The 27,508-nt window shown below is 40.4% G+C and overlaps 1 protein-coding gene across 1 annotated transcript in view; it reads right to left on the bottom strand.

Annotated features, from left to right (window-relative positions):
• Nucleotides 1-27,508, bottom strand: part of fbn2a (fibrillin 2a) — a 338,906-nt gene that overhangs the window by 14,187 nt on the left and 297,211 nt on the right. The window contains exons 54-61 of the mRNA XM_072281722.1: nucleotides 27,294-27,416; nucleotides 23,496-23,627; nucleotides 20,344-20,469; nucleotides 7,089-7,295; nucleotides 6,690-6,815; nucleotides 5,600-5,722; nucleotides 4,734-4,850; nucleotides 4,319-4,447 (exon numbers count right to left, since the gene is read on the bottom strand). Coding sequence (XP_072137823.1) covers nucleotides 4,319-4,447; nucleotides 4,734-4,850; nucleotides 5,600-5,722; nucleotides 6,690-6,815; nucleotides 7,089-7,295; nucleotides 20,344-20,469; nucleotides 23,496-23,627; nucleotides 27,294-27,416 — 1,083 coding nt within the window. The remainder of the gene's footprint in view (nucleotides 1-4,318; nucleotides 4,448-4,733; nucleotides 4,851-5,599; nucleotides 5,723-6,689; nucleotides 6,816-7,088; nucleotides 7,296-20,343; nucleotides 20,470-23,495; nucleotides 23,628-27,293; nucleotides 27,417-27,508) is intronic.

Raw genomic sequence — 27,508 nt, 5'->3', positions numbered from 1 at the left:
AGGGACAGTGAGAGACACCAATACTTTTGGCGACTCAATCATCTGAACAGGGGCTGTCCCATTCTGAAACACTCAGAATAAAAAAAATTAAGATTGGTTCTATAAAGTTAGAATACAAAAACACCAGAAATATAGGAAAAAGAGTAAGCCACCTGGTCCATCAATAATGTCCAGTATGAACATGGCTGGGCTACCCCACTCCTCCACTGTGCCAGTTCCCATAAAAAAGCTCAAAGTAAACTTAAAGATTCATTTTCCTGTAGGCAATCTCAGTAACTATAAGAAACACAGTAGAATCAATGTAGAACTGCACCCAACAGGATGGACAACAACCAATGTGTAAAAGAAAAACAAAACTGCAAATATAAAAAGGAAGAGGAAAAAGTAATGAATATTGAGAACATGAGATGAAAAATCCTTGAAAGTGAATTGATAGGTGTTGGGAATACTTCAGAGATAGGGCAAGTGAAGTTGTTTGAAATTATCCTCCCTGGTTCAAGAGCCTGGTGGTTGAGGGTAAATAATTGTTCCTGAACCTGGTATTATGGACCTTGAGGCTCCTGTACCATCTTCCTGATGACAACAACGAGGAGAGAACATGGCCTGGATGGTGGGGTCCTTGATGATGGATACGACTTTCCTGCAATAGCGCTCCATATAGATGTGCTCAATAGTGGGTAGGGCTTTACCCACGATGGACTGGACCATATCCACTACTTTTTGTAGGCTTTTCCATACAAAGACATTGGTGTTTCCATACCAGGCATGATGTAACCGCCACACATCTATAAAAGCTTGTCAAAGTTTTAGAAGACATGCTGAAGCTTCGCAAATTTCTAGAAAGCAGAGGTGCAGCTGTGCTTTCTTCATAATTGCACATGTGTGCTTGGCCCAGGATAGATCCTCTGAAATGACGACTTTGAGGAACTTAAAGTTGCTGACCCCCTGCACCTCTGAACCCCTGATGTGGACTAGCGCATGGACCTCCGGTTTCCTCTTCCTGAAATCAATAATGATGCTTTGGTCTTGCTGACATTGAGTAAGAGGTTGTTGTTGTGGCACCACCCAGCCAGATTTTCAGTCTCCCTCCTATATGCTGATTCGTCAGCACCTTTGATTTGGCCAATGACAGTGAAGCTGTTGACAAACTTAAATATGGCGTTGGAGCTTTGCTTTCCCTCACAGTCATAAGTATAAAGTGAGTGAAGCAGATGGCTAAGGTAGGCTTGGAGAATTACAAGAGGGCACTGGTGAACCACGGCAATGTGTTGTGGGTTGCTTACAAAACTCTTAAACTTTTAAAAATGCACTACTTCCACTTCAAATGATTTAGCCTCCACTAATCTGGAGTAGAGAATTCTTGGGATCAATTCCTTACTGTGAGAAGAAATTTCTATGCTTATTGGTTTTACATGACTAGCTTGTAACTATGCCCCATTGTCTGAGGCTCTCCCACTCATGAAAACATCTCAGCAATTATTTTGTCATGTCCCTTTAGGATCTTGCATGGTTCAATAAGACCTTCCCACATTGTTCTAAATTTCAAAGAATGCAGACAGAATTTGTTTAGCCTCTTTTGATACGATATTTCTCTCATCCCAGGAATTAGCCCGGTGAACAAAACATTTTACCATGTCCTTTCTTAATCAGGGGATTGAAATCACTGTTCTCCCAAGGTGGTCTCACCAATTGTGCAATTGTAACTAAATTTTAGTACTTTTTGTTCCCCTCTCTGAACTCCAACCGCTTTGCAATAAAGACGAATATGCTTGTTGCATTCTTAAGTACTTCTTGCACCTGGCTGCAGGCAGTATTTTGCTCGAGCTGTGCAAGATAATATTCATGCAAATATAGAACTGCAGCACAGAATCGAAGAATTGTCATGGCACTGAAGCAATTAGTCCAATGGGTCAATGCCCCTTTAGCAGAGCGATCCTGTCAGTTCCATACCCCTTTCTTTTACCACAGCTTTCCTATATGACTATCCAATTTCATTTTGACAGAATACCTTTAAGCATAGGATCAGACGAAAAACAGAGGGAGAAGAAGCAGGCACAGCATGCTGTTTTAGATAGATTCTTCATTACAATCACATCAATAAAGATAGGACTCTTGAAACCAGTCCCTTGCTACTGTGCGAGCCTGACTGTAATGTGCAACTGGGAATGTAATACACATCTTGGATCTATCAGATCAATAATTAAAGTAGAACATTTTCTCCTTGTATATGGCCAGTCTTAGTTAAAATTTAAAATGAAATAAAAAAAAGTTAATCTATCTTTAGGGGATAACACCTGTAACTGAAATAGAAATGACAAACGCAGCTGCCAACTGGAACAATATTAAAAAATTCTATTGCTTGTTGAACACTGTCATCTAAATGAGTATCTAGGAGTCTAGGTTTTCATATTAGAAGACTTACGGATTTCCAGAAATGACTTTTGTGAATCACTTCACAAGCTTGTAAATGAAAAGCAAATGTATTATAAACTAACAAGCCAAAATTATCCTGGAGTGTAGAATCTGGGAGTAGAGCACATGGAAAGCAATACAAATATAGGGATGAGATGGACATTTATTGCACCAAAAAAGATATATTTTCCGGAAGCCTTCAGTATTAAGAGAAATGACACAAGACATCATTTCAGTTAATGCTTCTAATGCTGTTGCTTTATTGGCCAAAAATAAATCTTGTCTGATTCCATAAACTGTTGTAACTCACTGACAAATTTCATGGAAGGTTATAAATTAAGGCAAGACCAGATTAAACTGCATCCGAATTTTGCCTAGAAATTTCCTTCACGATCTTTTGGAGATGACAAACTTATAGTGGGGCACAGTGCTACATAATAAAGCTACTGTTTATATCCACAGTAAACAGGGGGCAATTCGGACCTCTGGTGTTATCTGTGTGGAGTTTCTCCCTGTGATCAATGTGGACTTCCCTCACATGCTCTGCTTCCCAGCCGCATCGAGTCATACAGCAATACAGCCTGGCAACAGGCCTTTTAGCCCAACTTGTCTATGCCAACCAAAATGATCCCACTAGCTCACTTCTGTTCCATATCCCTCCAAACATCTTTCATGAAAGAATCCTACCATCCAGGCCATGTCATGTTCTCACAGTCATCAACAGGCAAGGGGTACAGAAGCCTGAATTCCCACACCACAAGGTCCAAGAACAGCTATATCTCTTTAACTATTCAGTCCTTGAGCCAGCCTGTGTAACCCATTTAAGTACCCCAGTATAGCAACACTATGACCACTTTGCACTATAGTGTATTTTGTCTTTCATTCTAATTGTGTTATTTCTTGTACAATTTATAACCTTTGTATTTTTTTCTTTTGAACCTTGTTTCCGATCTGTGAGGGATAGGTTAATTGGTCATTATATTACCCCTTGTGTGTAGAGGACTGGTAGAGTTGATGTGCATGTGGTGAGAATTCATAAAAATAACTGGTGTGCATTAGTCCACCAATCTCTTAATCTTCACATTAGTGTGAATGGATGCTTGATGGTTAGTGCAGTGCTTAAACCCAAGGAATTACTGAGTTGTGGTTAGTTAAATTCAAGGTACTGGAAGAGAATTAAAAACATACTATGGAATTGTGAAGTCATTAAATAGGCTAAATCTTACTCCACCATTAGAGTTTTCTTTATGTTAATTTACAGGCTGGAGAGTCAGTTCAAACAAACATTGGTGAATAGAAGGGAAGGGCACTTGGCAGTATGTTCCAGCATCCTCAGAATAAAAGCATTATCAACCCTGTATGTCAAATGAACCAGAACAAAGGTGAACGTCTGCCCTACTTGGTAAGCCCAACTTTGGTTCTTAGATGATTTGGGCCGAAGGCAGAGAATGAATTCTTAATTGAATCTGTTAAGATTTTCAGAATCCTTTGGCAGACAGGTAAGTCCAAGTGCCTACTCAGTGGTTTTCTGATGTTACAATACTCCCACTCTTTTGGCAGAGGGCTTGTTTTTCATAACCCAGCTTTAAAGATTTGGAGTGATTAATTTCATAATGTTTTAATATTAACTGCTTGTTTACAATTCATTAGCCAGGACAAGCAGGTGGGTATGAAAATGCAGCTATACTGCTGATAATAGAATGTGAAATAGTATTACTGGTTAACATACATAGACAGACAATACTGAGTTGCTCTCTCTCAAGCCTGATTATTTTCAATTTAACAGAGTGCAACATTCATCCTGATATGTCATGGTTTCAAACTTTAGAATCAGTTATGAAATAGGATAATGTATAGCACCCTAGCAGATGACTACATTGAAAAATTTAGGCCTGAAAATCCATACCTTCACAGTTCAAGCCAGTGTGATCAAGAGAAAATCCTCGTTGACATTCACAGCTGAAACTTCCAGGCGAGTTCTGACAAAGCCCCTTTGATCCACAAAGTGAAAGCTGTGATGCACATTCATTGTTATCTACGAGAAAAGGTAGATATAACCTGACTGATGGAAGAAATCACATGACTGAAGCCAAATGAAATGTTACAAAGTAATTTGCATGTTTAGAATTCTCACACCTTATGGTAAACAACGTGCATTATAAGGCTTGTTTTTCTAACAGAAAACAGAACAGCTGATGCAAGGCAAGCCCAACACTGACTCAACAGATGAGTTGAGTTTATTACTCCTCTGGATATTCACTGAAAAGGTCCTGGGGTAATAACACACATAAGTTATTTGAGTAGATATTGACTATTCCTACCAATGCAGGCAGTGTGATGCTGTGTGAAGCCGGGTGGGCACTTGCATGTAAATCCTCCAATAGTATTGACACAGAGGAACTGACAATTGTGTTGCTTCGTTGAACATTCGTCGAGATCTGAGATATAAAAAAAAATTGAACAGACAAGATGGTTCAAGCTAACAGCATCATTTATATTAATGAATAAACTTCTGTCTTAAAACAACATACACAATATTCAAAATAAGGTGAATTTACATGTTTGGAGATAGTTCAAAATCAGAACTTTTTTGAACCCTGGTTGTAATTAATATACATTGTATTCAGCCATCTATCAACTGAATGTATACATAATATCAGCTCAAGCAAATGAGATCTGAAGTAGGGCTAAATTCCAAAAGGATCCTGATGGCTGACGTCAATGAGTCTTGTGGCTTAGTTTCATTCCGCAAAGTAGGGTTTGGATTTTTGTGACTCTGCAGAGGGCAACCTAAAATATGACTTGTTAATCAAACCTTAGTTTAGTTACTTTATAATCACATTCCTTTATCTTACAGCTAATTACAAATTCCACTGAATTTCACGTTAAACAATTTTTCTGCAATGAATTCTTGAAATATATTTAATCTCTTTCTATTCATCTGTCTTCCTGCTTCTCTCTCCGCTGTCTGTATTTCCCTCTCATACAATATGATATACCTTACTCTCTCTTAGCTTAAGTGTTGTCTGAAGGCAACAACCTTTTATTCAGCAAATATCGCTTTCAGTTTGATTTACTATCTCTATGATTAAACCAACATGTGGAATAATAACACAATGCGTTATCAGACTGCAAAACTCAACAAGCACTGAGAGCACAAACTACATTTAAAGTGTCATTGACTAACCTCTACACGTCTTTCCATCCTCCTGTAGAAGGTAGCCTCTTGGACAGGAGCAGTGGAAGCTCCCTTCTGTATTCTTACAGATAAAGTTGCATGGTTTTGGAGACTGAGCACATTCATCAAAATCTGTTTATGTAAAATAACAACAATTAATTCTGTGACAATTCCTTCTATATTTGAGTTAACCACAAATATTTATGTCTCAGTGAATCTGTTGCCATTTTCTTGCTTGCAGTTCTTTCTGTTTATACAACATGATTGAACACAGGCTGACATTTCCACTCAATGCCATTTTAACACCAGTTATGATTCATTTAATTTACATAAGCTATCACAGACTTCAAAGTATTAGTAGCAATCAAAAAAGTCATGTGCTTGTGATAAAATTGGATATTATCTTCAAATATTTTTTCTCTAAAAATTGAAATCCTGTAATGCTGAAGAATTGCTTGTAGTAACTTGTCAAAGCTAATTTTAATATATTGCTGTACTGAAACTTCAAAGGATTGTCTTGGACTTCTTCCTGCTTCTGCTCTCTCATCAACAGATGTTCGCTCATTCATGTATTTTGCTTCTGCTGACTGAATTCAAGGCTTGAACCATTACCTTATTATCTCACCCAACTCTCCAAATGAAACTACAAACCTACATCCTTGGGAATTGGAACACCTGAGGGGAAACTCACAGGATCAAATGGAGAACATGCAAACGCCATATACATGGCACCTTGAGGTCAGGATTGAACTCAGAATGTTGCAGCTGTGAGGGTGACCCTTATACAATCTCTCCACAAATTTTGCTAAAAATACATCACCAAAAACCTCTACATAATATTATGGCAGGACCAGAGATTTATTAAGCCTTTATGACTTCCTTGCTCTTGTATTCAGATTCCCTATTTATAAAGTCCTTATCTGTTATACATAACTTTCAACATTTACAACGGCATCCCGCCAGGCTCTCCTTGCAAAAGCAGTCAACTGCATGCAAGAATGCTTCCACCCCAGTAACTTTTTTTTACTTTATAAAATTGACATTAACATATGTTCAGATATTGTCAATTACACTAAAAAGAGAGTTCAACTCTACTTACCATTACATGCCGTACCCAGGAGGTCTGAGGAGTAACCGCGCTTACAGAGGCAGTGGTAAGAACCGTATGTGTTGATGCACTGCCCATTCTGACAAAGGTTAGGCAAAACTTTACACTCGTCAATGTCTGTAATAAAAAGTGTATGTTATATGCATATTTACAAATAACGGAGAAATAAATTTATCTAAGAATTTTATTCAATTTAATTTTTTTCATAAATTATGATAACATTTTATTAAGATTTCTCCTTATCATTCAATAAAAACATGTATGGTAAGAAGAGTGAGAAGTAATTTCCATTCCTTACTACTGTCCTCACAAACTAATTAGAAACTAAACTCTTTTTATCAAAAGGGGCAATCGGAGTAATATTATGCATAACATAACTATTTACTTTACCTTTTCCATCAGTTGTGTGGCCCGGACCATGTGGACATAACTTTTTGTACTGGCCAGTTCCAGGCAGTGGGCAAAGTTCACACTGGTTACCCCAGCCACGGCCACCATCACAACAACATTCAGACTTAGTGACCAAATTGCGACTACTGGAAGACATCTGACACATTGTTTGAAGTACCTCTGCAAAGCAGAAGGCTTGGCGATTGTCTGTGGCAGGAAAATCGGGATTAAAAATTTTAAAATGTTTATCAAAAAGAAACATTAACATTGTAGGCTCATAAGAAAATTAATTTCAGAGTTATAAATGGTGACAAGTATGTACTTTGATAATAAAATTTACTTTGAATTTTGAGATTGAGGCACTTGGTTTGTTTATTCTAAGTAGTACAGCCAACAGAGCAAATACTTCAGTTATAGTCTTTTCTAAATAAATATGCTTCATACTGAGGAATGAGAGACTTGCCTTTTTTCTATTAAGAAACAGCATTTTGGTAATTTAATTTATTATCACAAGTACCAAGGTACAGGAAAAAACTTGTCTCGCAGCCTGTTCACACAGATCAATTCATCACAATAGTGCATTGAAGTAGTGCAAAGTAAAACAACAACAGAGTGCAAAATAAAGTGTTACAGCACAGAGAAAGTGCAGTGCAGGTAGGTAGTAAGGTGCAAAGTCTCAACTTTGAGGTCAAGAGTCCATCTTTTCCTCCAAAGAAAACATTCAATATTATTATAACAGCTTGATAAAAACTGTCTTTAAACCTGGTGAGATGTGCTTTCAGGCTTTTCTATCTTTTGCCTGATAGGAGGGGGAGAAGAGAGAATTTTTGGGGTGGTTGGGATCTTTGCTGGCTATTTTACCAAGGCAGTAAGAAGTGTAGATAGCCAGTGGAAGGGAGGCTGGTTTCCATGATGTGCTAAGCTGTGTCCACAACTCTCTACAGTTCCTCATGGTATGGGCAGAGCAGCTGCCACACCAAGCCCTGATGCATACAGACAGGATGTTTTCTATGGTGCATCAATAACAATTAATATGGATCAAAGGGTACATGCCAAATTTCTTTAGCCTTCTAAGAAAGAAGAGGCACTTCTCAGCTTCATCGTTGATGTAACCAAGGTGGAGGGAGGAGAAGATGGCGGCGCAACGCAGCACGCGCGGCCATTCTGAATATTGTATGTGTTAACTAGGGGGCCGTGCATAATCCAGATTTGATGGAGACAGCCATGAGAAGCACAGAGGAACATCTGGAGAAACTTCTGAAATGCCCGCTTCACTGCCGCTGCTGCTGTGCGATCGAGAATCTCCGGAGGGGAAGGCCCCAGATCCTCGGCTTTGTCTATTGTCTGTTGCCGGGGCTGGGGTTGAAGCGCTCGGCAGAGACGGTGCTCGGTGTCGGAGAGCTGGTTGGAGGCTCGGAGTTTTCAGACAGACTCGGAGTCTGACTGTGGTCGGATGCTTCCGGGATGCTGCATTGGCAAGTTTGCGGCACTGGAGGTTCACCGTCTGCGTGAGATAATGGGACTTTCAAGAGACTTTGAGACTTTTTACCATGCCCATGGTCTGTTCTTTATCAAATTACGGTATTGCTTTGCACTGTTGTAACTATATGTTATAGTTATGTGGTTTTTTGTCAGTTTTTCAGTCGGTTTGTCATGTGTTTCTGTGATATCATTCTGGAGAAACATTGTATCATTTCTTAATGCATGCATTACTAAATGACAATAAAAGAGGACTGCGTGTCTTCATAATCTAATCTAATCTAACCACCAGCATGTGCACCAGCCCCGTCCTGAAGTCAACGACCAACTCTTCTATTTTGCTGACAGTGAGAGAAAGGTTGTTGTCATGATGCCCTGTTACTAGACTCTTCGTCGACTTCCTGTGCTTCAACTCAACATTATTTGAGGTATGATACACACTAGTGGCATTATCTACAATCTTATAGATGGAACTAATTTCAAACTTTGAAGTTCAAATTTCAAAGTAAGTTTATTATTAAAGTAGATATCTGTCACCATATATAATGTTGAAATTCATTTTCTTGTGGGCATACTCAATAAATCTATAAAGTATAATAACTATATTAGAATCAATGAAAGACTGCACCAACTTGGGTGATCAACTGGTGTGCAAAAGACAACAAACTGTGCAAATACATAATAATAATAATAAAAAATAAGAAATAACTATCAAGAACATGAGATGAAAGGTCCTTGAAAATGAGTCCATAGGTTGTGAGAACATTTCAATGATGGGGCATGTGAAGTTGTCCCCTTTGGTTCAAGAGCCTGAAGGTTGAGTTGTAATAACTGTTCTTGAACCCCTGGTGGCGAGAGTCCTGAGGCTCCTGTACCTCTTTCTGATGGCCACAGCAAAAAGAGAACATGTCTTGGGTGGTGGGGTTCCCTAATGATGGATGCTGCCTTTCTGCAACAGCATTTCACGTAGGTGTGCTCAGTGGTTGGGAGGGCTTTACCTGTGATAAACTGGGCTGTATTCACCACTTTTGTAGGATTTTCCATTCAAGGGCATTGGTGTTTTCATACCAGGCTGTGATGCAGCCAGTCAACATACTGTCCACTACACATCCGTAAAAGTTTGTCAAAGTTTTAGATATCATGCAGAATCTTCACAAATTCCTAAGGAAGTAGAGGCACTGCCATGCTTTCTTCATAATTGCACTTGTGTGCTGGGTCCATGACAGGTCCTCTTGAAATAATACCACCAAGGAATTTAAAGTTGCTGACCCTCTCCACCTCTCGTCCTCCGATGAGGACTGGCTCATGGTTTCCTTGTCCTGAAGTCAATAATCAGCTCCTTGATCCTGTTGACATTGAGTACGGTTGTTGTTATGCCAGCACTCAGCCAGATTTTCAATCTTCCTCCTATATCAGGGGTGTCAAACTAATAAAGGGGTCCAATCTGGCCCGTGGGATGATTTGGGGAAAAAAAGTATATTCACGACGATTTATTATGTATCTGTACAGCAGCCGCTCTCTCCCCCACTGCTATCTGTGCCACCTGCTGCGCCGGCAGCTTGTTCTGTGCACTTAGAAAACAATAGGCGGCAGTTAACCACCCGCTGTGCATAAGCACCTACCACCCCGCACTGAAGACCACTAGGGCTCCACTTACATTGTCAGACACAGTGTAAACACACAGAGTACTCAGGTTAGTAACACCTGTAGCAAGGCTGAGACTGTTTGCTGCTGTGGTTCAAAATGCTTTCCAAGAAAAGAAAAGTTGACATCGAAGGTCGGACATTCAACGGTGATTAGAAAGATCGTTTTCTCTTCTGTGAGGTCAATGGCAAACCTGTATGCCTGATATGCTCCCAACAAGTGGCTGTGGCAAAAGAGTACAATATCAAACGACACTATGAGACATCACACGGAGAAAAATATGACAAGTATGCAGGACGACTCAGAACGCAAAAGGTAAACAAGCTTGAAGCAGTTCTGAAAAAACAGCAATCAGTATTCACCAAAAGTCGAGAGACTCATGATGGAGCTGTCAAGGCCAGCTATCTTATTGCCAACAAAATAGCTGCCGCGTTGAAGCCATACTCAGAGGGGGAGTTCATCAAAGCATGCATGCTGACAGCGGCTGAGCTGGTGTGCCCTGAGAAGAGACAGGCTTTTGGTAATATCAGCTTGTCAAGAAATACAGTGGGGCCTTGCATGAGATTTGAACAGTCAACTAAAAGACAAAGCGAAGTCATTTATTGCCTTCTCTATTGCAATTGATGAGAGCACCGATGTGACTGATGTAGCTCAACTGGGAATATTTATTCGTGGCATTGATGCATCTTTGACCGTCACCGAGGAGTTTGTGGAGATGGTGCCCATGACAAACACCACAACGGCAAACAACGTTTTCTCCAGCCTCGTCGAGGCCTTGGACGGACTGGGGGTTGACTGGAGTCACGCTGTCAGCGTGGCAACAAATGGTGCACCGTCCATGGTCGGGGAAAAAGGCAGGTGTTGTTGCGAAACTCAGAGAGAAAGTTCAGACAGAGAATCCACAGCAGGAATTCTGGAATTTTCATTGTATTATACACCAAGAGGGGTTATGTAGCAGCAGCCTGAAAATGGACAATGTCATGGATGTAGTAACCAAAACGGTTCATTTTATTAGAGCCAAGGGACTCAACCATCAGCAATTTGACACTCTTTTGTCCGAAAGTAATATTGGACACGGCTTACCGTACCACAATGAAGTCCACTGGTTGAGTAGAGGGATTGTGCTCAAACGTATTTTTCAATTACGTGCGAAAATTGGACTATTCATGAACAAGAAAGGGAAGCCAGTGGCAGGCAGAGTAGGATGACCCAGGCTGGCTTCATGATCTTGCATTTTTGGTGGATATAACAGGGCACTTAAATGTGCTTAATGTTAACATACAAGGCCGCAACAAACTTGTTATGGAATACTACGACAGCATTCATGCCTTGCAAATTAAATTAGGTCTGTGGGAGATGCAACTATCACGAAGCAACCCAGCTCATTTCCCCTCTTTGCAGTCTGTGTGTGTCGCTCATGGGAATAATGACAACATGGACAGGTACAAGGACAAAATATCACAGCTGAAACGTGAGTTTCAGAATAGTTTCCAAGTCTTCACTCAGCTCGAGAAAGAATTCTCACTATTTTCCTCGTGGTTTGCCGTCAACATAGCATCAGATGTGCCAGAGAAACTCCAAATGGAACTAATTGAAATTCAGTGTAACTCGGCTTTGAAATATAAATTTGAGACTGTGGGTCTGGACACATTCTATCAATACCTGGGACCAACGTACCCCAAGATGACAGACTTTGCCTAAAAGATCCTTTGCATGTTCGGGACGACATATCTCTGTGAGCAGACATTAACAAATCCAAACTGCGCTCGCAGCTGACACACAGACATCTAAATGACATTATGAAAATCACAACTGCCCAGAAACTGGTCCCTGATGTTGACAGGCTGGTTAAAGCCACGAGTTGTCAGGTGTCTGGAAGCAGCAAGTGAAAAATGAGTGACACTGTTCGATGCACTGCGACATGTAAGCAAAATGCATTATGAAATATTCAGTGTCATAATATTGTGATTCATTCATTTTCTGACTATTCTATTATTGTAAATGTGTTCACTTCAATAAAAATTAGAGGCTAACTGCGTTCATTGTCTCAGTTTGATTGTTGGAAGCAGGCTAATAAAAATTAGGTGCAGTTGTGTAGCCTACATTTACAATTTGTTTCGTTAAGTCTACATTGGTGTCTGCTAATGTTCAATTTCAAATGGTTTATTAATGGAAAGGGTGTGGCTCCCAAAACAACCTTAGCCAAAATAGTATCGTTTTTTTCTCTCTCTCATCACAACTTTCTTGTAGCCTACGACTGTAAGTTAATATCAATCCTAAAAATAATGCTTGCTAGGCAATCTTCTTCATAAGAAACGCAATTTGTAAAGTGAAACACTTTGTAGTTATAGCAGAGACTGAGACACATGAGAGCAGGTTGAAAAAACAAAGGCAATGAAAGCTGTGGGAGCATGCGCGCGTGTTCATGCATGCACAACTGATCCAGCCCGCATGAAGTCGCATTTTGCCCAATCCGGCCCGTTACCTAAAATGAGTTTGACACCTCTGTCCTATACGCTGATCTGACCACTCTGTCTTGAGGGTATAGGGAGTCAAGTGGGGGTGGGGGTGGAAGAGGTGGTGCCAGTGCAGACTTGTGGGGTGCCAATGTTGAGAATTATCCATTACTGATCCAGCCCCAGTAGTACCAACTTGCTTAAGTAAGATTGCAGATTCATTGCTAGTTGCTGGGAGCATAATGTTCTAGTCACCAGTCTGTTCCAGTTATATGAGACACACTACTGGAGATGGCGCTGAACTCCCAGAATAGGCCTAATAACATAAATTTATGTGTCCCTTAAAATATCCTCAGGCTATTCATTGAAACTTGCAGAAGTCTATCTGAATGCACGTTCTTTTGTACGGCACCACTGGTGAAAGCCATAGGACAGTGCAGCTTTCTGTTGACCAGTGAGCCCCATCCAAAGCATTTCATTTCAACTACTCCCTTGGATTCTTGCCAGAGGAAATCCAGCAGTGAAACAAAGTGAATTCAGTTCTTGCAAGAAGGATGCATGCTGCAAGAGGCAATAAGAGCCATCGAAGGGGCAGAAGCCTCAAGTTAAAATCCTTGAGATTTAATGCAATAAAGTGACTTTCAGTACATAAACATCTGAACTGTCAGAGTTCTTGTGCATTTTTATTGGCATGAATTTCTGTGTAGAACTAGATTCCCATACTCATTGTATTATGATGGCAAGGTGCTCTGAATTAAAGAGAGTGGTAGAGTGCACTTTGTACTGCTTGGCTTTGGTTTTAATTTCCAGAGATATGAAATGAAGGAATTTATCTATTTTAAGCATAAATAACTTACAAGGAAGGTAATTGGGATTTGTTTCTCACTAAGATAGCAGCTAATCAAAAGAAAATTCAGACTATTACAGCAACCCATTGGCACAAAGGGGTTAACTTCTTTGTTTCTAAATTGGCTTCTACATATCAATCTTAAGAATGACTAGTAATACAAAGTCTTCCAAAAATGGAGGAGCTTTTTTGAATGCAAACATCAAGTTTCTGCACATAAACATCTGAACAGTCAGTTGCATATTTTAGAGAGTTGCAATCAAATGTCAAAATTGAGAAATTAGTCCAGCTGGGTTAATATGCTACTCTTGATGTTAATCTGGAACACTGTACTATTGCTCCTCTGAATGCAAACTTTATGGGATTTCTTGTCATTATCATTTCATACTGATTAATTCATTTACAATACTTAATGTACATAATGATATTAGGTATAAATCATAATCCTTTGGTTGGTAATTTCCACTGGGGAAGGAAGTCTACGAATGTATGAGGAAGGAAGATTGTCACTTAGGAATGATCTCTGGTTCATGGGAAGGAAATAGATTAGGGAATGGGCAGAGAGATAAAAGATGGTAGAGGAAAATTAGATAGCAGGTATTACTTACTTGCAGTAAATTAAATTGCACACTTTTATTAACCTTGGTGTGGGAGAGCAGGCTTCCCATGCTCATAGTATTGTGATGGCAAGATGCTCTGAACTAAAGAGAGAGGTAGAGTGCATTTTGTGCTGCTTGGCTTTGGTTTTAAGTTCCAGACATATGAAATGAAGAAATTTATCCATTTTAGCATGGATAAATTCCAGGGAAGATACTTTATTACAATTGCAATATCTAAAAGGAATATAAATATTGCAGAGCAGGCCAGTCACCCATTAATTTCCTTCATTTTATCAAATATAATTTGATTCCATTTTAAGTTTTCCATCCAATCCCTGCAATGACAATGTAACTTGTATTTCCTTTATATCCAAATATTTGTATATTTTGGACCAGATGAAGACTTTGACCAAAAATGCTGACTATTTTCTTCCACAGATGCTGCCTGACCCACCAAATCCCTCCAGATTCCAGCATCTGCAATCTCTTCTGTTTCCTGTGTATTTTGGCTTTTGTTCTAGATTCAAGCCTAATAAATCTATCTCATTTTTGTAAAAAATAGTCTTTTAACCACCACTCATCTTCCTTTCCTCTCCCTTCTTATAACAAATGATTTATTTCATATTTCCCTCAGCAATTTTATCCACTTGATTCTTGCTTCACATCGCATGTTCAGTCTTCCTTTCTCTTGCCACTCACAGATTTGATTCACACTGAACAGCCTCACAACTATTATCTCTCTTATCACATTCTACAGTGAGCCTGCAACGCCACCTATCACCATCTCATCGGAACAACCTCTCTTTTTTCGAGCACTTTAAACTATTACTCAGCCTTAAGTCATCGATTTTTCCTCCGGCTCACAGATCATTTCCAGATTCAATGACCTTTCTTTCCTGCCTCTTTCTTCATGCTTAACCTCCAACTTCATTAATATCCACAAATCTGACCAGACTATTTTCCCTAATGTTTCTATTAGAATGTTGTAAATTACTGCTGTGGCCATTTTGATCATTTTGTGTTTGTCATTATTACTTTCTTTCACTCTTCTTCAGCCACACTCCCCTTGTACATGAAACATCCCCCAGACAATTTCAACCACTCCTGAACACTGTGCAAAAATCAATATTACGTGACTATATTTGTAAAGCTGTCTGCCTCCAGCTTGCTTCAGCTCACATCGATGACATCTTCACCCAAGCTCCATATATAGTGTTACATTCTCTCTGGGCTCTCACTGCACTATCACATTACTAACTTCAGTTGTAGAAACAGCTTGAATGGCTGGTCTGCTCCACTTCTCTATAATTGATTTTATTTGATATTGGTATTGCTACTGGTTTATTATTGTCACATGTATTTAAGATACAGCAAAAAGCTTGCCTTGCATATTGTTCATACAGATCAAATTCATTACACAGATCATTGAGCTAGAATAAAGTAAAACTGCAGAATAAAGTGTAAAAAACTACTAAAAAAAAGTGCAGTGCAGATAAACGGTAAAGTGTAGGATCATAATAAGGTAGATTGTGATGCCAAGGGTCCATATTATCATACAGGAAGTTCATTCAAAGGTCTGATAACAGTAGGATACATCCTAATACAGCTCGTTTCTCCCTGTTATCAGACCTTTGAAGGAACCTCCTGTATAAGATGGAGCCGGGTGGTATATGCTTTTGGGCTTTTATATCTTTTGCCTGATGGGACGGGGAAAAAAGAAAATGTCTGGGGTGGAGGGGGTCTTTGATTATGCTGTTGCTTTACTGAGGCAGCAAGATAGACCGAGTCCATGGAGGGGAGGCTGGTTCCTCTGATCTGCTGAACTTTGTCCATAGTTCTCCGTAGCTTCTTGTGGTCATGTACAGTTTGTACTTAGAACATAGAATAGTACAGCACATTACAGGTCCTTCAGCCCACAATGTTGTGCCGACCCTCAAACTGTCCAGTAGTCTCTTAAACTTCACTAGTGTATCTGCCTCCACCATTGACTCAGGCAGTGCATTCCACGCACCAACCACTCTCTGAGTAAAAAACCTTCCTCTAATATCCTCCCTGAACTTCCCACCCCTTACCTTAAAGCCATGTCCTCTTGTATTGAGCAGTGGTGCCCTGGGGAAGAGGCGCTGGCTATCCATTCTATCTATTCCTCCTAATATCTTGTACACTTCTATCATGTCTCCTCTCATCCTCCTTCTCTCCAAAGAGTAAAGCCCTAGCTCCCTTACTTGCCTCATTATTATTGATAATGCTTTTTGGTCCCTGAACTCTGGAATTTCCTTGCTCACATTTTTTTAAAATCACCCTCATCTCTCTATCTGCTCTGTGACATTCCTTAAAATATACATCTTTGGTCAGATTTTGATAACATCCTAAAATAGTATTGGTGCTTAATGTTATTAGCCAGTCCTTCCAATGAAATATATTGGAACATTCTTCCCACATAAAGGGCCTTCTGAAGTTTCTGTTCTACCTCTATACTTGTACACTGGCCTCACACTGTCTTCAGATTCTGTTTTCCCCACTCTTTTAGTTGTTTCCTTATTTTGTGCCAAAAAAAGGAAAATTTTGCCATATTTATCATTCATATTGGCCTCACTCTCATTTCTTCATACTTGTTTCTAACTTCTATCAGGACTCCCCAAATAATTAAGTCATTTCATTTGTAACATTATATCTTTATTCTACAACTTTTTATTTATTGTTATTTTTAAGTTTCTACCTTAATCTAAGTTTTGATTCCATGACTTTTGAGAATCCGTAAGATCTTAAGGTGCTACCATTAATTTGAACTATTCCTCTTCCTACATGGACCATTAATCATATTGTGGCCAATAGTCTAAAGCACTGGTCCCCAACCACCATGCCGCAAAACATGTGCTACCTGGCTGCGAGGAAACGATATGATTTGGCGATATGAGTCAGCTGCACCTTTCCTCATTCCCTGTCACACGCACTGTGGAGCTTAAGTGCACGCGAGGTTATTAGCCGTGCATCATCCATGTCAGCGCGAGAAGGAGATCAACTCCTCGAGCTTGCAAATGATGGCTGGCTGAAAATTATGTTTGACATAACATCTCTGCCAGTATTCTGGAGCAAAGTCAAGGCTAAATATCCTGAGATAGCCACGAAAGCACTGAAAACGTTGCTTCCATTTCCAACATTTTTCTGTGAAGCGGTGTTTTCTTCAATGAATGCAATGAAAACTAAATTGCAAAATAGACTGGACATAAGGAACCCCCTTCGAGTACCGCTGTCTCCCATCACCCCTCGATAGGACCGTCTTTTTGCAGGGAAACAAGCCCAGGGCTCCCACTGATTCAGCGATATTGGTGTATTGCAATGATTTTATATGTTCATACGGGGAAAATATGTGCTGTGTGTTTAATATCCAAACGTTACTTAAAATGTTATTATGCTATTGACTTACTTATATAATAACCATATAAGAATTACAGCACGGAAACGGGCCATCTCTGCCCTCCTAGTCCGTGCCGAACGCTACTCTCACCTAGTCCCACTGACCTGCACTCAGCCCATAACCCTCCATTCCTTTCCTGTCGATATACGTATCCAATTTCTCTTTAAATGATAATATCGAACCTGCTTCTGCCACTTCTACTGGAAGTTCATTCAACACTTAACTTCAAGCTCCCCTGTCCTCCCCTGATAATTGATTGATCACTGTATTCATGCGAGGAAAATATGCGCTGTGTGTTTAATATTAAATTCACTAGATAACCCTTTTAGAAATGAAATTGAGCGTATTAGCCATTTATCACCTATATTCTGGTCATGATTAACACTCCCCCCACCCCCGGACAGAATCGCCAAAAACGATTTGCAGGGGGAAAAAAATCGGCAGGTATACGCATGCGCACTGGCGCCCGTGCAAGGCTTCATGGTCATTGTAGTCTTTTTGGGTAAACAAAGCATTTGACTGCTACTCTTGGCCATTGGCAAATCTCCCCACCCCCCCGGGTCGGCCGGTCCGCAAGAATATTGTCAATATTAAACCAGTCCGCAGTGCAAAAAAGTTTGGGGACCCCTGGTCTAAAGTAAGGTTTTCCCCGCATGAAGTAACGTGGAGGCTACAATGAGAAGACAGATTGCTTTTCTCCAGGTTGATGAAACCAGCAGTTCAAGTATCACTTTCCTTTTGCCCCATTATCCTCAAATTCCACAGTATCTTTGGTTCTCCTTGTAATAGTCCGTGCTACTTGCACACTGAATGTTACTTGGAAAATTCTATCATTGTATCAGAAAAAAAATTCCTCTTTAATTCTGATATGAAACATAGGAAATAGGAGCAAAGTAGGCCTTATGGCCTCCTGAATCTGCTCTATCATTTCAAGAGGTTATGACTAAAGTTTTATCTCAGCGTTACTTTCTGCATGACTTCCATATGTCTTAATTCCCTTATTAGCTAAAACTTATCAATCCCTCTTGAAATCGTACTTCTATTCTATATTGACTGTCCTGTTGTATATACTATTTATTACAACTACTATAAATTGCACATTGCACATTTAGATGGAGATGTAATGATAAGATTTTCACTCCTCATGTATGTGAAGGATGTAAGATATAAAGTTGGTTCATTCAAAACTTACAGCAACTGAAACTCTAGGGCAGGGGTCCCAACCTTGAGTCCATGAACCCCTTGGTTAATGGTAAGGCTCAATGGCAAAGAAAGAGTTGGGAAGTACTGCTCGAGAGACTCTTAGGGGAAGAATTCAAAAGATTTTCTAGCCTCCAGGTGAAGAAAGTTCTCATCTACGTCCTGGATGGTCAACACTTAATTCTGATAATGCGACTCCCATTCTTGCATATGTGACTCCCATCCTTGCATCCATCCTGTAAGAAATATATACCTGTATGTTTCCATGAGATTACATATATATATTTCTTCTAAACCTCAAGTGGGCGTAAGTTGGGTCTCTATCTCCTCGTTGGACATAACCACCACCCGCGGAATCACTGGTCGTCATCATCATCATCAGGTGCCATGCCGAGTTTGAGCTTTGACTGCCGTGGCCCACACACTCCTGTTTCGGGTCAAGTGGATCAATTCACTGGTATTCATTTCCAGTTCTCTGGCTGCTGTCTCTATCATTAATTGTCTTTGTCTTCCTCTTGCTTTCTTCCCTCAATCTTTCCCATAATTACCGTGGATTCTAATTCCTCTTTGCTAATGATGTGTCCAATGAAGTTTACGTTGCCTTTTCATGATCTCATACATTATTTCTCTTTTTGTGTATGCTCTGTTCATGACATCCTTGTTAAACTCTGGTAAATCTTTGTTATTTTCCCTCTATCACAGGAATATATGGAACATGAACATACAGTATATGTGAAGGATATTTCATACAACACAAAAGGCCCTTCAGCTTATGGAATCTCTGCTCCTCAGAGAACCCCATCAGTTCCACCCTTCCCCTTATTTCCTTGCAACCTATTTTCCCTCACCAGAGTAACTCCAGAGAAGCCCAACGAAGAAGAAGTAAGTGAACTTGACAAATAATCTTTAAGATTTAGGAGAATGAGAGCTGATTCTAGACTGTCCATATCCCCTTGCAGCCTCTCTGCATCCTGCTCACATATCACACTGCCTCCCAGCTTTGTATCATCAGCCAACATGAACATACTGCATTTGGTTCCTCCATTCAAATTACTGTCAAAGATTGCAAGCAACTGGGACTCAAGTTAACAGGCAACCATTTATAGCCTCCCAATCTAAAAAGTGACCTCTTACAGCCTAGTCTCTGTTTTCTGCCCATTAAGCAGACCTCAGTTCATGGCAGTGTCATGTGTTCTGACTGAGCTTAACAATCTTTATTTTCAGTCTAGCATGGTACAGCAGCTAGTATTGCCATCTTGCAGCGCTATGCATCCAGGTTTGATTTTGACCTCAGGTGTTCTCTGAATGGTGTTTGCATGTCTTTTTTGTAATTCCATGGGTTTCTTCCCACGTCTCAGAGATATATTTGTAGGTTCATTGGTCACTGTAAATCATCCCTCATTTCGAAAGGAATCAAAGGGGAATTGTTGGGTACATGTGACATGGAATAAGTTGCAGGGGCAAGGGCAAATAAGTTGCAGGGGCAAGGGCAAATAAGTTGCAGGGGCAAGGGCAAATAAAGTGAGGAAGAATGAGACTGATGAGATTATTGCCCTGGACTGGTAGGTCAAATAGCCTCCTCCTTGCTGTTATAAGTATAAATTAGACTTACCAATGCACTCTGTGCCTGATGGTGTTGCTTGGAATCCTTCACTACAGTCACATTTGTAACTACCAACAATGTTTATACAGCGTCCATTTTCACAGATGCCTGGTTTGCTCCTGCACTCATTGTCATCTAGAATGAAGCAAGATTCAAGGCAAATCAAATATTAAAGAAAGCGCAACAAACCTTAACAAAACTACTTTTGATTCTTTCCCCTCTCGACAAGATCGCACTGAGTTACTTTGGATCTTCTGATTAAGTTTTGAGGCCAGGCTTTGTTAGTACATAAGAGCGGGAATCATACTGAATGGGAATAACAAAATTATACTAACATATTCCTATGGAATTCCCATCTGCTCTTAGCTTTGTCAGTTGTAAAGGCAGTATGTGAAGTAGATATTTTATTAAAATAGCAAAGTAATATATTTTTAGTCACTGAAATTTTTAGTTTAAAAATATATATTATTTTAAAATCTTCTGAAGTTTGTCTAAGAAATCACTGATAAAACTAACAGGAATTAGCATGCAGAATTTATATTTTTATATAATTACAGCAGGTGGCTTTTGAAATAGATTAAAAAAAGACCATTTCTACTTGTTTCTGAGGTGAACTGATTAGTGGTAAGACAGAACTGAAAAATTCCAGAATAATACAACAGATAAGCTCTTGGAAGCTAGGGAATTCAGTGTCCGGGAACACATTAATATTACGAAAGAAGAAGTGTTGTCTGTCGGGAGCCGCATAAGTCAGAGGGTGGTACATAGTTCCCTGAATGTGGCAACACAGGTAGACAAAATGGTGATGAAGCCATATGGCATGCTTTCCTTCATCAGATGACACACTGTGTATAAGAGTTGGGACTACATGCTACAGCTGTGCAAGACATTAATGAGACCATACCTGGAATATTATGTGCTATTCTGATCACATATAGGAAGGATGTGTTTAAGTAAAGAGGGTGCCGAAAAGGTTTACAAGGATGTTGCTGGGTATGGAGGGTCTGAGTGACAAGGAGAGATTGGATTAGTTTGAACTGTTTTCGCTGGAGTGAAGGAGGCTGAGAAATGACCTTATGTGATTGCTCTCTGTCAGTTGGATTTGATCATGGATATTGTGTCCTAGCTGTCTATGTGATACGCAAGCCAGTACACAATCCGGGGCAGTATGATATGGAGGGCAAGCTGTTGCCCATTCAGCAGGCTCCCCCTTTCTATGCAGCTGATGAATCCAAAGGAATGGCAGAGACCGATAACAGTTTGGCACCAGTGGCTTTGCAGGAATTGCCAGCCAGCATTGAACTCAACTGAATTTAGGGACTCCAGCTCCAGAATTTTTCCCAGGGCTTACTCCCGAAGTCTTCAAGTGAGTAAGTATAGGTGCAAGGCAGCGGTGGTTGAGATCAAATTTTTCCTTCTCCGAGATGAGCTGCCAATCAAGCCTCATCTATCCAAACTAAATCTTATAGAGGATTATAAAATCATGAAGGGGGGCGGATAGATAAGTTGGATGAACATAGCTTTGTTATCAGGGTAGGAATTCTAAAACCAGAGGGCATAGGTTTAAGGCAAGAGTAAAAAGAATAAAAAGGTACCTGAGGGCAATTTGTTTGGGTTGTAAGTAGACGGTATGAGCTGTCAGGAAAAGTGGTAAAGGCATGTACACTAACAGCGTTTGGAAGTCATTTGGCAGGTTTATGGATAGGAAAGTTTTAGAGGCATATGGGCCAAATGCAGGCAAAAAGGACTGGCTCAGGAAGGCACCTTGGTTGGCATGGATGATTTGGAATGATAGGCCTGTTTCCATGCAATATATCTCTATGACTCTATATTAAAGACAGAGGCTGAAAATGGGAAGAAAAATTAAATAAAAAGTTGTGATTATACCAAAGCAAATATGACTTTGCCAAAACAATAACTGAGGTACAATGTGATCTCATCTGTAAATGCTACTAATAGTAATCTTGATTTAGTTTTTGCATTATAGAGAGCAAATGTTTAAGTATCTTGAATAAAATTATTTTAAAATTACAGAAAATGCACAATTTAAGCAAAGACTCTTCTATTAACATCATAGTTCTAATTTTACCCTGGATCTTAACCTCCCAATGAAAAAAAATCCACTTCCCCATTAGACTTCGCTTCAGAGTGACCCATAATTCGAAATTTATCTGTCTGCACAGGAGCTTTTGCACACAATGCTGATTTATTGCCTACAATGATGTAGGTTACTGCAGTATGATGATAGTGGGGTGGGGTGCATAAGGTAGGCGTCGAGATGTTAGACAATTTCCACATTTGTCTATTTTATCTCATGTTGGCGAGTTTCCACAGCTTGGGAAACCAGAGATTTAAGAGGAGCGACAACAACTAAAAACACATTCACATATGTATCTGTTGCTCAAGGCGATGCATAAGCCTTTCCTTTCCTCAGACCAACATATTCCAAGCATCAGTCTCACACTGCTTCACAGCCAGGAGTTCAGAGGCAGCTTTGACTAAATGTTCATGTCTCTTAACTGAATACAGCAGCAGTCCCAGGGGCACTGAAGGCTGAGGGAGGAAAGATAATTTCTCAAAGTGACAGGGGAGAGTAATGGAGGGCAAAGGTACTTGGTTGCAAATGAGATGAAAGAAATTGGTGCATATATGGCACAAGATTTCTCTTTGAGGCTCAATTGTACTAGCTAGGACTGAAAACAGCTGGTTATGATCAGGGCACGGTGAAAAAAAGGCAAGATTAGATGTGTAAATGAATTGCTTTACTTTAGTTCCCTCAAGGCAGAGGAAGTTACAATCAAGTAAATCCGGGCATGTAGGTTTGGCACACCTGTTTGAAGTGAGTGAGTTACACCGTTCATGATCTAATGCCCAGGAGTTAACAACTTTCATCTAACTTCAAACAGTGACGATCCTGCAGTGTCACACAAGATTTTCTCTATTGCTCCCTTACTTGGTCTGAGAACTCAGAGAATTCTCATTATTTTTTGGGCACTTATCTTGGCTAAAAGGACTCTCTCTAACTGTGCTGTAAGCCATGCAGGGCTATTCATTTCCCGTTGTGGTGAAGTCTCCTGAGAATTGGTGTTTGTAAGACTACACAAGGTGACATAATTCAATCACATTTTAACTCTTTTATAGGTAGTCACAAAGCATTTTACCCATGCAACCATCTTCATCAGGCCTGCGGACCATTCCTGGTGGGCAGATACACATGAAGGTACCAATCAGGTTTTTACACAGCATGCCTCTAGATTCACAGTCATGGAGTTCCTGAGCACATTCATCAAGGTCTGTGATGAAACACAAAGCAAAGAGCCAATTTACATAAAGGGCCAAAATAAAGAGAAGAACTGTATATTCTTATCAGGATTACCTCTGCTGTCTGAAATTGCAACAGGCACGTTACCTTCAAAATTAAAAGCAGAAAAATCAAGACAGCATATTAAAACAATAACTGTTGAAATAATACTCAAGAATATTCACAATCGATACTTGCTGTTGATTGAGAGCAGTTTTTAGAGCTGCTTTGCTACCATTTTTGTTGATAGGTTCAGAAAACTAGCAGTTAGAAATTCCTGTCATTTTCAAGGATATATGGACAGCGTGACATATTGGAGGTGCAAGAGTGACATGGAACACTTCGAACCAAATGACAGGATTACTTTCAAATCCCATGTAACTACAATACAGATAAAAGGCGAGTGCAGAAATAGGCAAAATCATGGATATTTTGCACATAAGAAAAGGCCATGGCATCAATAAGTTAGCTCTTTTTTTTGTAACAATATGTCAGCCATCTACTTTTCCTAGCATAGAACTCAATGGTTTTTTTTTGGTGCACTTGGAGCTATGACGTGGTGGCCATAACAGAGACTTGGATGACTCAGGGTCAGGAATGGTTACTTCAAGTGCAGGGTTTTAGATGTTTCAGAAAGGACAGGGAAGGAGGCAAAAGAGGTGGGGGCATGGCACTGTTGATTAGAGATAGTGTCACGGCTGTAGAAAAGGTGGACGTCATGGAGGGTTTGTCTACGGAGTCTCTGTGGGTGGAGGTTAGGAATAGGAAGGGGGTCAATAAATTTACTGGGCGCTTTTTATAGGCCGCCCAATATTAACCGGGATATCGAGGAGCAGATAGGGAAACAGATCCTGGAAAGGTGTAATAATAACAGAGTTGTCGTGATGGGAGATTTTAATTTCCCAAATATCGATTGGCATCTCCCTAGAGCAAGGGATTTAGATGGGGTGGAGTTTGTTAGGTGTGTTCAGCAAAGCTTCTTGACACAATATATGGATTAGCCTACAAGAGGAGAGACTGTACTTGATTTGGTATTGGGAAATGAACCTGGTCAGGTGTCAGATCTCTCAGTGGGAGAGCATTTTGGAGATAGTGATCATAATTCTATCTCCTTTACAATAGCATTGGAGATAGATAGGAACAGACAAGTTAGAAAAATGTTTAATTGGAATAAGAGGAATTATGAGGCTATCAGGCAGGAAATTGGAAGCTTAAATTGGGAACAGATGTTCTCAGGGAAAAGTATGGAAGAAATGTGGCAAATGTTCAGGGGATATTAGTGTGGAGTTCTGCATAGGTACATTCCAATGAGACAGGGAAGTTATGGTAGGGTACAGGAACTGTGGTGTACAAAGGCTGTAATAAATTCAGTCAAGAAGAAAAGGAAAGCTTACAAAAGGTTCAGAGAGCTAGGTAATGTTAGAGATCAAGAAGATTATAAGGCTAATTGGAAGAAGCTTAAGAAGGAAATTAGGAGAGCCAGAAGGGGCCATGAGAAGGCCTTGACGGGCAGGATTAAGGAAAACCCCAAGGCATTCTACAAGTATGTGAAGAGCAAGAGGATAAGACATGAAAGAATAGGACCTATCAAGTGAAACTGTGGGAAAGTGTGTATGGAACCGGAGGAAATAGCAGAGGTACTTAATGAATACTTTACTCCAGTATTCACTATGGAAAAGGATCTTGGTGATTGTAGTGATGACTTGCAGCAGACTGAAAAGCTTGAGCATATGGATATTAAGAATGAGGACGTGCTGGAACTTTTGGAAAGCATCAAGTTGGATAAGTCGCCGGGACCAGATGAGATGTACCCCAGGCTACTGTGGGAGGTGAGGGAAGAGATTGCTGAGCCTCTGGAGATTCTTTGCATCATCAATGCGGACGGGAGAGGCTTTGAAGAATTGGAGAGTTGCGGATGTTGTTCCTTTATTCACGAAAGGGATTAGAGATAGCCCAGGACATTATAGACCAGTGAGTCTTACTTCAGTGGTTGGTAAGTTGATAGAGAAGATCCTGACAGGCAGGATTTAGGAACATTTGGAGAGGTATAATATGATTAGGAATAGTCAGCATGGCTTTGTGAAAGGCAGGTCATGCCTTACGAGCCTGACTGAATTTTTTGAGGGTGTGACTAAACACATTGATGAAGGAAGAGCAGTAGATGTAGTGTATATGGATTTCAACAAGGCATTTGATAAGGTACACCATGCAAGGCTTATTGAGAAAGTAAGGAGGCATGGGATCCAAGGGGACATTGCTTTGTGGATCCAGAACTGGCTTGCCCACAGAAGGCAAAAAGTGGTTGTAGACGGGTCATATTCTGCATGGAGGTCGGTGACCAGTTGTGTGCCTGAGGGATCTGTTCTGGAACCCCTACTCTTCGTGATTTATATAAATGACCTGAATGAGGAAGTGGAGGGATGGGTTAGTAAGTTTTCTGATGATATAAAGTCTGGAGGTGTTGTGGGTAGTGTGGAGGGCTGTCAGAGATTACAGTGGGACATTGATAGGATGCAAAACTGGGCTGAGAAGTGGCAGATGGAGTTCAACCCAGATAAGTGTGAAGTGGTTCATTTTGGTAGGTCAAATATGATGGCAGAATATAGTATTAATGGTAAGACTCTTGGCAGTGTGGAGGATCAGAGGGATCTTGGGGTCCGAGTGCACAGGACGCTCAAAGCAGCAGCGCAGGTTGACTCTGTGGTTAAGAAAGCATACGGTGTATTGGCCTTCATCAATCGTGGAATTGAATTCAGGAGCTGAGAGGTAATGTTGCAGCTATATAGGACCCTGGTCAGACCCCACTTGGAGTACTGTGCTCAGTTCTGGTTGCCTCACTACAGGAAGGATGTGGAAGCCATAGAAAGGGCGTAGAGGAGATTTGCAAGGATGTTGCCTGGATTGGGGAGCATGCCTTATGAAAACAGGTTGAGTGAACTCGGCCTTTTCTCCTTGGAGCGACGGAGGATGAGAGGTGACCTGATAGAGGTGTATAAGATGATGAAAGGCATTGATCGTGTGGATAGTCAGAGGCTTTTTCCCAGGGCTGAAATGGTTGCCACAAGAGGACACAGGTTTAAGGTGCTGGGGAGTAGGTACAGAGGAGATGTCAGGGGTAAGTTTTTTACTCAGAGAGTGGTGAGTGCGTGGAATGGGCCGCCGGCAACTTTGGTGGAGGCAGATACGATAGGGTCTTTTAAGAGAGTTTTGGATAGGTAGATGGAGCTTTGGAAAATAGAGGGCAATGGGTAAGCCTAGTAATTTCTAAGGTTGGGCCATGTTCAACACATCTTTGTGAGCCAAAGGGCCTGTATTGTGCTGTAGGTTTTCTATGTTTCTATGCTTATATCCTTCAACTGTTTTCATATTCACTTTGGCTGTTTTACTGTCAAATCCATTTGACACAGTGACAAATTTGATATATGGATTCACCTTTTTCTTTGGTAATCCACTATCTGTGCAGTAATAGTACTTCTCTGTCAGAAAGTTTATTAATTTGTGTATATTATGTGACAACCCATGCACTGACAGCCAAAGCTGTAGTTGGTGATGCAGGATTCAGACACATGTTCTGGTGGTCACCTCCTGTAAAAGTCTCAAATGTTTTTCAATTTGCAAAAGGTTAGAACTGGCACTGCTCGCGATCAATTGACCTCACCTCTGCACATCTTCCCATCTTCTCTTAAAGCGTAACCAGCGGGGCATGTACATTCAAAAGAACCAAAGGTGTTGACACAGCGAAATGCACAGAGCAGTGGGTTCAAGGCACATTCATTTATATCTGAAAAGTAAAAATGTTAGAAGTTAGGGTGCCACTTAAGTATCATCCTTTTTTTTGACTACTCCTGCACTGGACCCAAAGAGGTCAGTATC

Source organism: Mobula birostris, chromosome 17 (assembly GCF_030028105.1).
Source record: "Mobula birostris isolate sMobBir1 chromosome 17, sMobBir1.hap1, whole genome shotgun sequence".
NCBI classification, from domain to species: Eukaryota; Metazoa; Chordata; class Chondrichthyes; order Myliobatiformes; family Myliobatidae; genus Mobula; species Mobula birostris.
This window is presented reverse-complemented; position numbering and strand designations above follow the sequence as displayed.